Genomic DNA, 13642 nt, shown 5'->3' with positions numbered 1-13642 from the left:
CACATACAAAGATGCTCAACATATTACTCATTAGGAAAATATAAATTAAAATCATAACATGCCACTTCACATTCACTGTAATGGCTATAATCAAAAAGTCAATCAAAAAAATTCAATCACTTATATTGTACAACTGAAACTAATATAGCACATCAAGTTAATTAACCACACTGGAATTAAAATAAATTTTTTAAAAAGATCAGAAAATAAGTATTGGCAAGAATGTGGAGAAACTAAAACCCTCATATACTGCTGGTAGAAATGTAAAATGGTTCAGCTATTTTAGAATACAATCTAGCAGTTTCTTTTATGTTTTTTTTTTACATTTATTGATTTTTGAGAGAGAGATACAGAGCTTGAGCAGGGGAGGGGCAGAGAGAGAGAGAGGGAGACACAGAACTCAAAGCAGGCTCCAAGCTCCACACTGTCTGCACAGAGCCTGACGCAGGGCTCGAACTCACAAACTGCAAGATCATGACCTGAGCCAAAGTTGGATGCTTAACTGACTGAGCCACCCAGGCACCCCTAGCAGTTTCTTAAAAAAATTAACATAGGGACGCCTGGGTGGCTCAATCGGTTAAAGGTCTGCCGGACTCTTGGTTTCGGCTCAGGTCATGATCTCAGTTTTGTGAATTCAAGCCCCACATCGGGCTCTGTGCTGGCAGCGACGAGCTTGCTTGGGATTCTCTCCCTCCCTCCCTCTCTGTCCCTTCCTCTCCTCTTACTCTCTCAAGTAAACAAACTTAAAAAAAAAAAATTTAACATGAACTTACTGTACAATGAAGTGATGCTGGTCCTAAGAATCTACACAAGAGAAATCACCTCCACCCAAAGACTTGTACACAAACGTTCATAACAGTATTTTTCATAATAACCAAAAAGTGGAAACAACCTGCATGTCCATCAGCTGGTGAGTGGGTAACCAAAATGTGCTATATCCATACAACAGAATAGTATTCAGCAATAAAAAAGAAACGAAATACTGATTCCTGTTAACAATAAGATAAACCTGAAGAACATGCCTAGCGAAAGAAGCCAGACACAAAAGACCACATATTGTGTGATTCCATTTATATGAATTGTTCAGAAAAGGAAAATCTATAGAAATAAACAGTAAATTAGTGGTATATAGCAAAGTTTAACTTCATTTAGCCAGATTCTAGAACCCTAAAGAATGATTTAGTCATTAAAAATCATGGCAGATAAATATTTATGTGGTAAAATGTTCCCTCCAAAAGTGAAAAGGCTTTCAGCAAAATAAAAAGTTTATATTTTATTCCCTACCTTTCTCCAGAAAGGACTTAAGGTAGCTTCTAAAGATAGGTGGAAAATGTTTCTATAGCAAATCCTATTTATAGTTGAAGTACATGTTAGTCATGGTCTTTGCCCCACCCACACATCCTGGCTGAAAAGGCAGTCTAGATCAGTTCTTCTCAAACTAAACATGCGCCAGCACTATTCCCCTCAACCCCCTACATGATGCTCTTGTAAAATGTAAAATATGCTTTAATTTTTTAGAGAGAGTAAGAAAGAGAGCACGAGCAGGGGAGAGGGGCAGAGGGGGAGAGAGAGAGTGAGGATCCGAAGCAGGTTCCACACTCAGCACCGAGCGCAATGCAGGGCTCAATCCCGCGACCCAGGGATCATGACCTGAGCTGAAATCAGGAGTCAGAGTCTCAACGGACTGAGCCACCAAGGTGCTCCTAAAATATATATGAGTAACTAAATACGAAATTTTAAAAACAGATAAAATACAACCCCAAGTGTTTTATTACCAGATTCCACGAACAGAAAATTACTCTGTTACGTGATTATAAAAGTTTCTAAACACTTTCAATTTCTGTACTTGTTCCTTTGTAAACCACCCTTTGGGTTGCACTCCCCAAAGTGACTCAGTTTCACACGACAGACTTAGAGTTTTATATTTTTCACATTAGAGGTGAATCAACCAAAAGTAGGCACCTCCCCCAAAGGCTGATATCCGGGTGCAAAAGAGACCAGCAACAGCAATTCTTGGAATACAAACTGCAAGTAAAAGCAGTTGCGATGGGAGCTAAAACCAAAGGAATGCCTGACCAGAAGTCGTGAACTACCACCGGGGCAAGAAGGAAGAACCAGAGCCACCGAGACTGGGGCTGACCAAAGGAAGGACCACAGAGAAATGTGAAGCCGCAGAAATATGAGGACAAAAGATTTAGAGAAGTAGAAACGAATAAGCAATTCTCTAAGGACAGGAGAAAGAACACACACTCTGACTCTCACGGATGAGTTAACCAAGGAAAACAGACTGTTCTGGTGCCTGTGAAGCATCTTGCCTGCTCCTCCAGGTGCACAAAGCCTCGCCCCCCCTGCGAGGGTCCATTCTCACACACTGTGTGTGTCCATTCTCGAACACTGCGAGAATCCTTACAGTCAGCAGCCCCAACCACTTCTCCCTGCTGCTTATGACCCAAAAGCTCTCCTCAACAAAAGGAAGAGACTGGAGGCTTACCTTTGGGTATCAACAGGGGCATCACTCAAAGTGTTTAAACTCATGGTAAGTCTTCCAACTTTCACAATAGCCCACTGCTTCTCAATGATATACTTCGTTATTGATGATTAAAACCGTCTGAGATGTCTGTGGCTTACAGGTTAGATGGGCTGAAGTCTGTTAACATAGTAAACAATATAACAGTGGTTATATATGTGAGTCTTGAGACTACGGGTGATTTTCGTGTTTTTCTTCAACTTACTTGTATTTTTAAAATTATTCCATTAACACACATTTAAATACTCATATTTTTAAAAGCTATTACGTTTGACTTAAGATAGACTAGAAGCAAAAATGGCAAAATGTTCAAAAAATATTCCTTCTTGTAACAACAAGTTTCTATTATATTATTTTAATTTCTCTAATAAAAGGAAAAAATTATCTCAATAAAATAGTGACCAATGGGACGCCTGGGTGGCTCAGTCAGTTAAGCATCCAACTTCAGCTCAGGTCATGATCTCACAGTTCATGAGTTTGAGCCCCGAGTAGGGCTCTGTGCTAACAGCTCAGAGCCTGCAGCCTGCTGTGGATTCTGTCTTCCTCTCTCTACCCCTACCCCTCTGTCTCTCTCTCTCTCTCTCTCCCCCCCTCAAAAATAAACATTAAAAAAAATTTTTTTTAAATAGTGACCAATTACTCTTGAACTAGAAAAGGAATGTAGAACCTATTTCTAGGGAACAGAATTCAGTTTGAAAGAAAGTGAAGTCCAGGGACGTTTTTAAGTCCCTAAAGCCTTTTTCATAAATGAGATTTTTTTAAGCTTATTTATTTACTTTGAGAGAGAGCGTGCACACAAGTTGGGGGGCAGAGGGAGAAGGAGAGAATTCCAGACAGGCTCCACACTGTCAATGCAGAGCCTGATTCAGGGCTCGAACTCAGGAGTCATGAGATCATGAACTGAACTGAAGTCAGATGCTTAACCGACTGAGCCTCCCAGGCGCTGGGCATAAGTGAGATACTTTTAATGCAATGCTACAATCAAAGAGACCAAAGTACTCCCAACAAATGATCTCATGGTAATTTTTAAAGTCCTTCTCTTAAGGGACCAAGGAAGAATAAAGAGAGTAGTTGTCACTTACACTGACCTCTCTGGAACCCCCTTCTATGAGAGATAATCCAAATTATACAAAGCCCACTATTTAAAGTAAGTTGCTTTACTATATTTATAGTATGAAGGAATCTCTGGAGAAATATTTTAAACAGAGATAACAATAATTAAGCCCAAACAGATACAAATAATCAAGATCCCAGAAGTGTCCCTTGGTATCCCTAGAAGAAGTGCAACATCCCAGAAAGACCATAGCTTTGGACTTGGAGAGATGTGACTTAGGATGCCTTTAAGTATCTTTATGAGTGTTGCCGTGGGCAAGTGGCTTACCGTGTGAGCCTGTTTCCTCAACCTTAAGAAGGGAATGATTACATCAATCTCATATATTTGAGATAGAAATAATACATCCAGCATATATACAGTTCTCAGTCACTGTACATTTCTGTTACTGAGCACAAACCCTACTCTCTATTACCCTCTTTTACTGAACACAAACTTTGAGAATGGGACAAACTTCAGGCAAGCTTTTCTGACTTCATGGAATGCCATTTTGTGTTGTTTTTGTGCGTTAAAAGTTATGGTGGCTCGTTTCTGAGATTTCCTGGCCCTGTTTCCTCCTGCAGTTTGGTCTAGGCCATTGCTTTGCTTTGCCAATCAAGATGGAGACAGAACCTCGATGCTGAGAACCTAGTAGTGATTCCTACAGACAAACACCTAGGGATATTTAAAAACAATCAGTGATTTAGCTGATACTACAATAGTGTGACCCAAGACAAAGATGGAATTTTTACCAACATGGAGGGAAGAATTCTATTTCCCCATGGACCCTAAAGACTAAGTTTGGAAAGAGTGGCAGACAAACAAATACCACTGTCAGTTTATTGATCACCTAATACAGTGCCAAACCCTGTACCTGTGCTTCATACGCAGAACCCTGGCCCCTATGACACTGCAATGCAAAGATTATCTTACCTGAGGTTTATATCCTCACTTCAACTGAGGAAACTCATCTGATTCAAAAAGGCTAAACGACTTGCATAAGGCCAGTCACCAACTGAATGGTGGATACTAAGGACTCAATCAAGCTCTTCTGATACTGAGTCCCCAAATCTTTTCACCTTACCACCGTGCCCCCAAAGGTCAGACTTCAGAGAAACTGTCCTCACAATTCACAATGGAAGTTAAAGAGTTAAAACCTAGAAAGAACAAACTCTTCTATACTTAACAGTAATGTCCAAGGCTAAAAATCAGATATATAAAACGTTTCTATTTTTGTGAAAAAGATGAAACACACACACACACACACACACACACACACACACACATACATATGTGTCACAAAATGCACAAACAGAACCCCTAACTCACAGGAAAAGGATAGGGCTTTAATAATGTCCGTTGTGTTGTGTTTTGATTTTATCTTGGGCAGAGAAGTATGGGAAGAGGTAGTTTACCAAATTTAATAAAGTTGTTCCAAGAAAGCTAAATTAAAAGGAATTAAGTAGGGGCACCTGGCTGGCTCGGTTGGTAGGACATGTGACTCTTGAACCCACTGAGTTCAAGCCCAATGTTGGGTGTAGAGATTACTCACAAATAAAGTCTTTAAAAAAAATTAAGTAATGATATGTGTCACAACATGGGTAAACCTTGAAAACAGTATGCTAAGTGAAAGAAACCAGACACAAAAGGCCACATATTGTGATTCCATGCATATAAAATGTATGGAATGGGCAAATACATAGAAACAAAAAGTAGATTTGTAGTTGCCAGAGGACAGGGAGAAGGGGAATTGGGTCTGAATGTTAATAGGTATGAGGTTTCTTCTGGGGAGTGTTCTGGGTTTCTTTTTGGGAGTGATGGAAGTGTTCTGGAATTAGATAGTGGTGATTGTTGTAGAACATGGTGAATATGCTAAAAACCAATGAATTGTACACTTTAAAACAGTGAATTTTGAGATGTAAGTTATACCCCAATTTTTTAAATTCACCATCAAAAGAAAAAAATCCTATCTAAAGTCTCCTTTAGGGGCGTCTGGGTAGCTCAGTCAGTTAAGCATCCGACTTTGGTTCAGGTCATGGTCTCACGGTTTGTGGTTTAAGCCCCACATCGGGCTCTGTATTGAAAGCTCAGAGCCTGGAGCCTGCTTAGGATTCTGTGTTTCCCTCTCTCTGCTCCTCCCCCACCTCAAAAATAAAAATAAACTTTAAAAGTAATAACGATAATTAGGGGTGCCTGGGTGGCTCAGTTGGTTGAGCGTCTGACTCTTGATTTTGGCTCAGGTCCTGATCTCATGGTTCGTGGGATCGAGCCCTACATTGGGCTCTGTGCTGACAGTGTGGGACCTGCTTGGGATTCTCTCTCTCTCCCTCTCTCTCTGCCTCTCCCCTGCACACGTGCATGTTCTCTCCTCAAAATAAATAAACTTTAAAAAAAAAAAAAAAAGGAAAAGAAGATAACGAATGATGAGGCAAGTAGCTAGGTACAGTAATGAAAATGTCAATGAAATAGGGAGTTCGGTCAAAGAATTACAGGTTCCTCACATAATGCGTTCCAAGCTTTACTTGAAACTTCCTATGAGGGGCGCCTGGGTGGCGCAGTCGGTTAAGCGTCTGACTTCAGCCAGGTCACGATCTCGCGGTCCGGGAGTTCGAGCCCCGCATCAGGCTCTGGGCTGATGGCTCAGAGCCTGGAGCCTGTTTCCGATTCTGTGTCTCCCTCTCTCTGCCCCTCCCCCGTTCATGCTCTGTCTCTCTCTCTGTCCCAAAAATAAATAAACGTTGAAAAAAAAATTAAAAAAAAAAAAAACTTCCTATGAGATGCCACAAATTAAAATAAACACTTTAGCTAATCTGTACGAGTAATTACAAATTTCTTATGACATGCAATCAACATCAGCCTTCCTCCAATATGTATCTAACTCTGTAAATAATGCTTTCCTTTTGAAAACACTCAATACGCCATTATCTATGAACAAATTATGATACCTCAAAGCCACTCCTACTATCATCACAACAACTGTAACAAAGATCCCCTCTCCAGACAGAGTGCTAAAAACTTTCTATAGATTATCTGATTTCTGTCTATACCAATCCCGAGGGGGAGATACTGTTAACGTCCCCCCTTTCTATCTAAGGAAACTAGGTCTTAAAAATATTCAATCACTTGTCCAAAGTCAAATCTCTAGTACACGACAGAGTCTGGATTCAAGCCCATATTGGCTGACTCCATAGGTCTGCTGTGTGCCTTGCCACTGGCCTTCAAGACGTGGTTCATGCCCAGCCAGAGAACATGTGAGGCATTGCTTGTCAGGGAAGCACTTCTACTCACTACTGCAGATTTTTCAAACACATCTCATTCTTCCCTGCACCCCTACCCCATCCAAACTAACTACAAGTCAGGGGCTTCCTAATGAAGGAGGACTCAGATCTCCAGTGGATTTTCAATCCAAATGCACTACCACAGGCTTGGGCCCAAACCAGGCTATCCTGTAGCAGTGATCGATAAAGGCAAAGTTTAATTCAGCTTTTTATGTTAATGTATTAATAGATTAATCTTCTGTTGGTAGTGGAGTTGGACTATTCTCACCATTCCTACTAAAATAGATGAGGGATATTATGTATATCCTTCTTCAATAACAAGTTATTTAGAAATAGGTAATGGGGCAATTGAGACCAAGGGATCAATGATCTAGACATCCTAAGAGTAAATACCAGCCAGAAACACAATTCTACTTTAGATTTCAGAGCCACTGCTGGTACAAAGCTTTCCTACCTCACAGTCGAGTCCTTCAGTGGATCATCCAGAATGTATTCATCTCTTAGTGTGTCTGTACAGATCCAGGGGGAAAAGGGAGGAGGGGGGAATGAAAAGATAAAAGCCACTATTATTGAGCGCTTACTATGTGCCAGTTACTGCACTAACCATACCCTGATGTCACTGAATCCTCCTAACAGTCTATGAGATGATTATGCCCATTTCGCAGATAAGGAGCACTAAGGCTTGGAGAGGCTGAGTAACTTGCATAAAGATATTCAATGGGAGGGTTAGAATTCAAATTCACCTCTGGCTGACTCCTAAGCCCACCCTTTTTCATAACACAATGCTGACCTCAATAATAACATCTGTGTTGGGGAATTCTATCTGCAGATTTCTATATTTCACCTTTAAAAGGATGTCTGGTTCTTTCATCAAAACAAACCATGACAAGGGGGCTGAGACAATCACAGAATTTTAGAATTAAATAGGACTTTAAAGACCAAGTCTATCCTCCTAATCTCACAGATAAGGAATCTAATGTCTAGTAAGCTTAGGTGATTGGCCTTAGGTTACTAGGCTAATAAAACTCTATACCAGGACTAATACACAAAGCTCCAGATTAAAACTACTCCCTTCTTTCCTCTTAGCAGGCTGCACTGCCTTTGTTTCTTCTTCATTTCATGAGAAACCACTGTAATTTCTGCTCTACCATCGTTTTGTTGTTGTTAGGCACTAACTCTTCAATAAAACAGGTGACAAAACGGGAGGTGACAAATGGGAGGATCTTCTCTCCAAAATTATGTGAACTATACAAAACATCGATGTGTTTTGTATTCGAAAGAGGTGAGCACCAACTGAAATTGGTGAGTAAACTTACGCAGAATCATGAGAGATCTACTGAAAATGAAAAAAATATTTATTTGCCTAGGGTAATTATCACGATGAAATAAAGACCAGTCAAAAGGAGGCTCTACTTCTGTAGAAAATGTACAGCCCTGGAAAAACAGCCAAATTTTCTACATCTGTTAGAGTCCTGAAAGTAAGCAGTGGAAGCTACAGATAACAGCCTAACACAATTCATTCTTTCATTTATCAAACATTTATACAGTGTCTAATGTGTGGCTGGCATTTTTTTTTTTTTTAAGGATGAAAAAGACGTGGTCCTTGTCCTCCAAGATCTTACTGATTATCGATGGGGAATAGCTCGGTAGTCAGGAGTTGTAAACCTTAGAAGCAAGGGCATGCCCTCTGGGTCCCTATTCAGTCCTCTGGGTACCTCTGCAGCGGTCTCAGATTAAGATTCTCCAAGGGGATCTTTCCCCCAAATATGCGGAGAGGACCAGCCCAGGGAGCTGGAGGCGTGTCCCCACAAACGACAGCAACAGTCCCAGGACAACCACAAACTAACTCGGGGTTCCCCATAACTCTCACTGCAGCCACCCATACCGTTCCTCTCAACACCTCCCCGACCAAGTCGTTCGCCTCGAAGCCCCCACACCCCGTGGTTACCTCAGGGGGCTCCCGTGGTCCAGACAAGACACCCAAGACCCCAGGGGCAGCTCCAAATCTCAATGGTAGAAAGAGGTCTAGGCCGATCGCGGGGGTCAGAGCAAAAACTGTTGGAACCCGACGGACTCTAGGACCCGGGAGGGGGAACGAATAGAGAAGGGGGACAGGAGTTGACAAGCCCTAGGGAGACGGTGTTTACAACGGCCACTTCCGGAGACTGGGCTTCCCTCGCAGACCTCCGCAGACTTTCGCAGGCCTCCCGGCCCCGCCCCAGCCGACCTCTCTCCTCCCGCCTCCCGCGGCCCGAAGCTCCAGGATACGCACTCGGAGAAAGCCGAGCTCGGGTTGGAAGAGCTAAGCCCGCGAAGCTGCGCGGCCGCGCTGGAAGGCGAGCAGGCGCATGCGCCGTTGCTGAGAAGCGGCGCGCCCGTGCCCGCGCGCATTCCCGCGCCGCGCCCGTCCCTCCCGCCACGAGAACGGCCTGGCCCAGGCTCCAGTGTGCTGTTCTCAGCGTGAGGTCCCCAGGACCTCAGAATCCCAGTCTCAGAATCCCAGAGCCGACAGACAATGCATTTTCCTAAGCCTTAAACCCTTTCCGCGTTAAAAAAAAAAAAATCTTAGGAGGCTGGATCCCCGATTGTGCATTCAACTGCGGATCCTAAGGCCAGTGGAGCCCTTCGGGGTCTGTGGATTGGTGCCAAAGCCTGGCAGAAATTCTCGGGACTCCGCTTCTGCGCAAGTGGCTGGTTTCCCGCTGTTTAGCCTGCTCTCTGCCTGCCAGACGCTTCTTGTTCCCTCCCCCCATCCCCATTGTAGCCCAGCTTGGGGTGGTAAACAGGGCCGGGAAAATACGGGTCAGCGCGCTGATACTGTTGCAGCGCCTTTCATTATAAATATTACGTAACGAGATACCTTGCAAAAAAAGTCCTTAGAGCCTTAACATGTGCTCCCATCTCTTTCCAGTCTTCCTCCAAGCCCCCTAGTGCACGCGCACACACACGCGCCTTCCTCCAGTTGATAATTTATACTTTGGTTTCTTCCGGTCGCTGCTTCACAATCTGCTGCCGCCCCAGGAAGATTGGAAAACCAAACCCTCTTTTGTTCCTTGGCATTTGAAAACCTGTTCCCCAAAGAACAATGCAATTTGGCGGGGATTTTGATTGAGGATTTTGTCTTCACCACCTCCACCTCCTCCGCACAAAAAGTCGTTTGATACAAAATGAACCTTTAATGCTAAAATTGTGCCATGTTAATTGTAATCAACCTGAAACCAGGTGTAGGGGCCGGCTTTTCCGTGTCTCCTTGGGGAAAGCCAACGGTCATAAATGCAAATATAAATTGAGATTAAAACATCCTTGATTCCTGTAACACTGAAACTTAATTGGTTTGAGTTTTCACTTACATTAAAAAAGGAAGCCCGTCCCCCTTCCTATTAATTTTGCCAGAAAGAGGATAATTACTTCAAAGGAAAGAGTTTATGGAAAGGAAAAACGAGCCCGCTCTAACATTTAGAAATGCAGTGGAAAATTACAACAGACTAATGAGATTAGGGCTTGTTTGGCTTCACAAGTTTCAAATATTTATAAGACTTATTTATGTTTTTTTAAAAAATAACAAAATTGGGGCTCCTGCGTGGCTCAGTGGGTCGAGGGGCGACTTCAGCTCAGGTCTTGATCTCCCAATTCTTGAGGTTGAGCCCCACCTCCAGCTCTGTGCTGACAGCTCAGAGACTGGATCCTGCTTTGGATTCTGTGTCTCCCTCTCTCTGCCCCTCCGCCACTCACACTGTGTCTCTCTCAAAAATACAAAAAAATAAAACATTAAAAAAAGTTTTTTTAATCACAAAATTGAATATTGTATGGCAAGGATAAATGGCAAAGGTATTACTGCACTTTTTCAAGCCGAGAATGAAGCCTTGCAATCTTTATTTATTTGTTCATTCAGTATTTATTGAATACAGACTATATACCTAGCTTGGAGCTAGGTGATAGAAATACAGGATATTTAACATAAGTACAATGGGAATCAGAACAGGCAAATGTTAATAAACAACCACGAGCACCCCCAAAGGCTTTAAAGAGTACAGTTAGCTTACTCTGGGAAGATGGTTATAGATTCATCAAGCTGAGAAAGGAACTGGAAGACATGGAAGCTACACAGGCCAGCACAGGAAACAGCAGGAGTATTTATTTGGAAAACTGGAAGAAGTTCTGTGCGAAGTCTTCAGAGTGGGAGAAGAGGGCGGAGTAAGATAACAGGCTGGAGAAGTAAGCCAACCCCAGATCACAAGGACCTTCTAGGTCATACACTAGTCCCCCTTATCCATGGTTTCTCTTTCCAGGACTTCCATTACCTGAGGTCATGACCATGACATCGTGACCTGAGCCAAAATCAAGAGTTGGATGCTCAACTGACTGAACCACCCAGGCACCCCTGTGGTTGTGAATTTTTAACTCTCATCTGAATAATATCTGGAAATATTGAATTCAACATATCTAAACACGATCTTTCTTAAATTCCTCATGGAGCGCCCCCCCAAAACCGCTCCTCTACCAATTTATAAAACTAATCTCTGGGATGCCTGGGTGATTCAGTTGGTTGAGCGTTCAACTTGGGCTCAGGTCATGATCTCACTCTGAGTTCAAGCCCCACATCAGGCTCTGAGCTGACAACTCAGAGCCTGGGGCCTGCTTCAGATTCTGTGTCTCCGTCTCTCTCTGTCCCTCCCTTGCTTACATTCTGTCTGTCTGTCTGTCTGTCTCTCTCTCTCTCTCTCTCTCTCTCAAAACTAGATAAATGTTTTAAAAAAAATTGTTTAACTTACCTCTTAGACACCCCAATGAAAAAAACTCAGGGGGCACTGAGGTGGCTCAGTCAGTTAAGCGTCCAACTCTTGATTTCAGCTCAGATCATGATCTCACGGTTCATGGGATTGAGTGCCCCATCAAGCTCCAAACTAACAGTGCTGAGCTTGCTTGGTATTCTCTCTCTCCCTCTCTCTCGCTTGCTCTCTCAAAATAAATAAATAAACTTAAAAAACAAAAAGAAAAAAACTCAAAGAATCTTTCTTCTTTTTCAAGCTCCCAATTCCCACACCTAAGAATCACTAAATCCTACTTCCTTTAACTCTCCTGTCTTGTTTCTATACCTACTACTAAACATCTTCATGTGTGCGTTTCTTTACTGCTTCATATTCAGACGCTTGCAATCAGAACCTGTGCTGTGGCCCTAATGTAAGTCACTCTCCCCACCTTTCTGTGCAAATTCTCAACATTTTTATAAGTTGACAACTCAACACCTAGGGCATTTTTAAGCTGGTAAATATGAGAAGAAGATCAAAAACTTAAAAAAAAAAAATCAAAAGCAGGCCTAAGGGCACATGTGTACCTTTCTGACACTAGGGGAGTGTTATGAGCTGATTTTATGCATGTGAGCCCCAGGGTTTTTTAAGCACCAGATGAACCGCATCCTTTTGACCCTTCAATAACCTCCCTCAGAAGGTTCAAACACCAGGTGCTTGATTATTATGCTGCTTTGGTATCAATTCTCAGAACTACAAGACCTCACCATAATTGTTTCTCTCAGTGGCTCTGGTCCTTTGTTCCTTCAGTCCCCATTCTGTGTGCTACAACAGAAATGGCCCTGCTAAAGCATTGTCAACCTTAAAAATTAAACAACAGAGGTTATCAAGCAGCAAATGAGTTTATTCAGAAATAGCAGAAGAATTGCAACTTGGAACATGCCAACTATGGTGAACCATAGGCAAGTCCAGAGAACAAAAGGAAGAGAGCATCCTTTTATAGAGGAAAGGAGAAAATTGGGAGGACTTGTTTTGAACAAAAGTTCATTGGTGGAAAATAAGAGTTACATATATAATTATCACATTGTAACTCAGATGATGTTACCCTATCAATCAATTCTTTTAATGGCTCCTCAGTCCTTACTGCATAAAACCCAAACTTAACTCTTCTCCCTCCCTCATCAATCAAGGGCCCCTAGTCTTGTCCCTACCTGCCTTTCCAGCCTTGCTTTCTCCTTTTATTTTATTTTTAATTTTTTTTTCAACGTTTATTTATTTTTGCGACAGAGAGAGACAGAGCATGAACGGGGGAGGGGCAGAGAGAGAGGGAGACACAGAATCGGAAACAGGCTCCAGGCTCTGAGCCATCAGCCCAGAGCCTGACGCGGGGCTCGAACTCACGGACCGCGAGATCGTGACCTGGCTGAAGTCGGACGCTTAACCGACTGCGCCACCCAGGCGCCCCTGCTTTCTCCTTTTAAACAATAAATCCTCCCTTTCATTCACATAGCAATGGAAAACACAAAACATTGGGGGAATAAATGTAGTAAGACATAGGCAAGGACTTATAGTAAAAGTTTTTAAAAATTTTAAACTACATTTTTTTAATTTTTTAAGTTATTTTGAGTGGGGAGGGGCAGAGAGAGAGAGAGAGAGAGAGAGAAAGAGAGAGAATTCCAAGCAGACTCCACACTGTCAGCACATAGCCTGATGCAGAGCTCGATCCCATGAACTGTGAGATCACGACCTGAGGCAAGATCGAGAGCCAGTTGCTTAATTGACTGAGCCACCCAGGCACCCCTAAAAGTTTTAAGAATGATTATATGGTCAATTAACGTTCAACAAATGATGTAGGACTACGCAATGGGAAAAAGTCTCTTCAACAAATAGTCCCAGGAAAACTGGACAGCTGCATGCAAAAGAATGAAATTGGACCATGTTCTTATGCCATACACAAAAATAAACACAAAAGGGATTAAGGACCTAAATGTGAGACCTA

At 42.5% G+C, this 13642-nt stretch overlaps 1 protein-coding gene across 11 annotated transcripts in view; it reads right to left on the bottom strand.

The window, feature by feature from the left end:
- CCDC171 (coiled-coil domain containing 171) overlaps positions 1–9858 on the bottom strand; it is a 310942-nt gene extending 301084 nt beyond the window's left edge. For 4 of the 11 annotated variants that reach the window (XM_011288345.4, XM_019815994.3, XM_019815997.3 and 1 more), the window contains exons 1-3: positions 8844–9150; positions 7350–7404; positions 2492–2647 (exon numbers count right to left, since the gene is read on the bottom strand). In XM_011288345.4, the coding sequence (XP_011286647.2) occupies positions 2492–2535 (44 nt within the window). In that variant the 5' untranslated portion in view covers positions 2536–2647; positions 7350–7404; positions 8844–9150. The other 7 variants (XM_045043841.1, XM_011288346.3, XM_045043842.1 and 4 more) reach the window with 7 other exon arrangements.
- Positions 9859–13642: the final 3784 nt, after the last annotated feature.

This window comes from Felis catus, chromosome D4 (genome assembly GCF_018350175.1).
Source record: "Felis catus isolate Fca126 chromosome D4, F.catus_Fca126_mat1.0, whole genome shotgun sequence".
NCBI classification, from domain to species: domain Eukaryota; kingdom Metazoa; phylum Chordata; class Mammalia; order Carnivora; family Felidae; genus Felis; species Felis catus.
The sequence above is the reverse complement of the archived record's forward strand: the minus strand, read 5'-3'. Positions and strand labels throughout refer to the sequence as shown.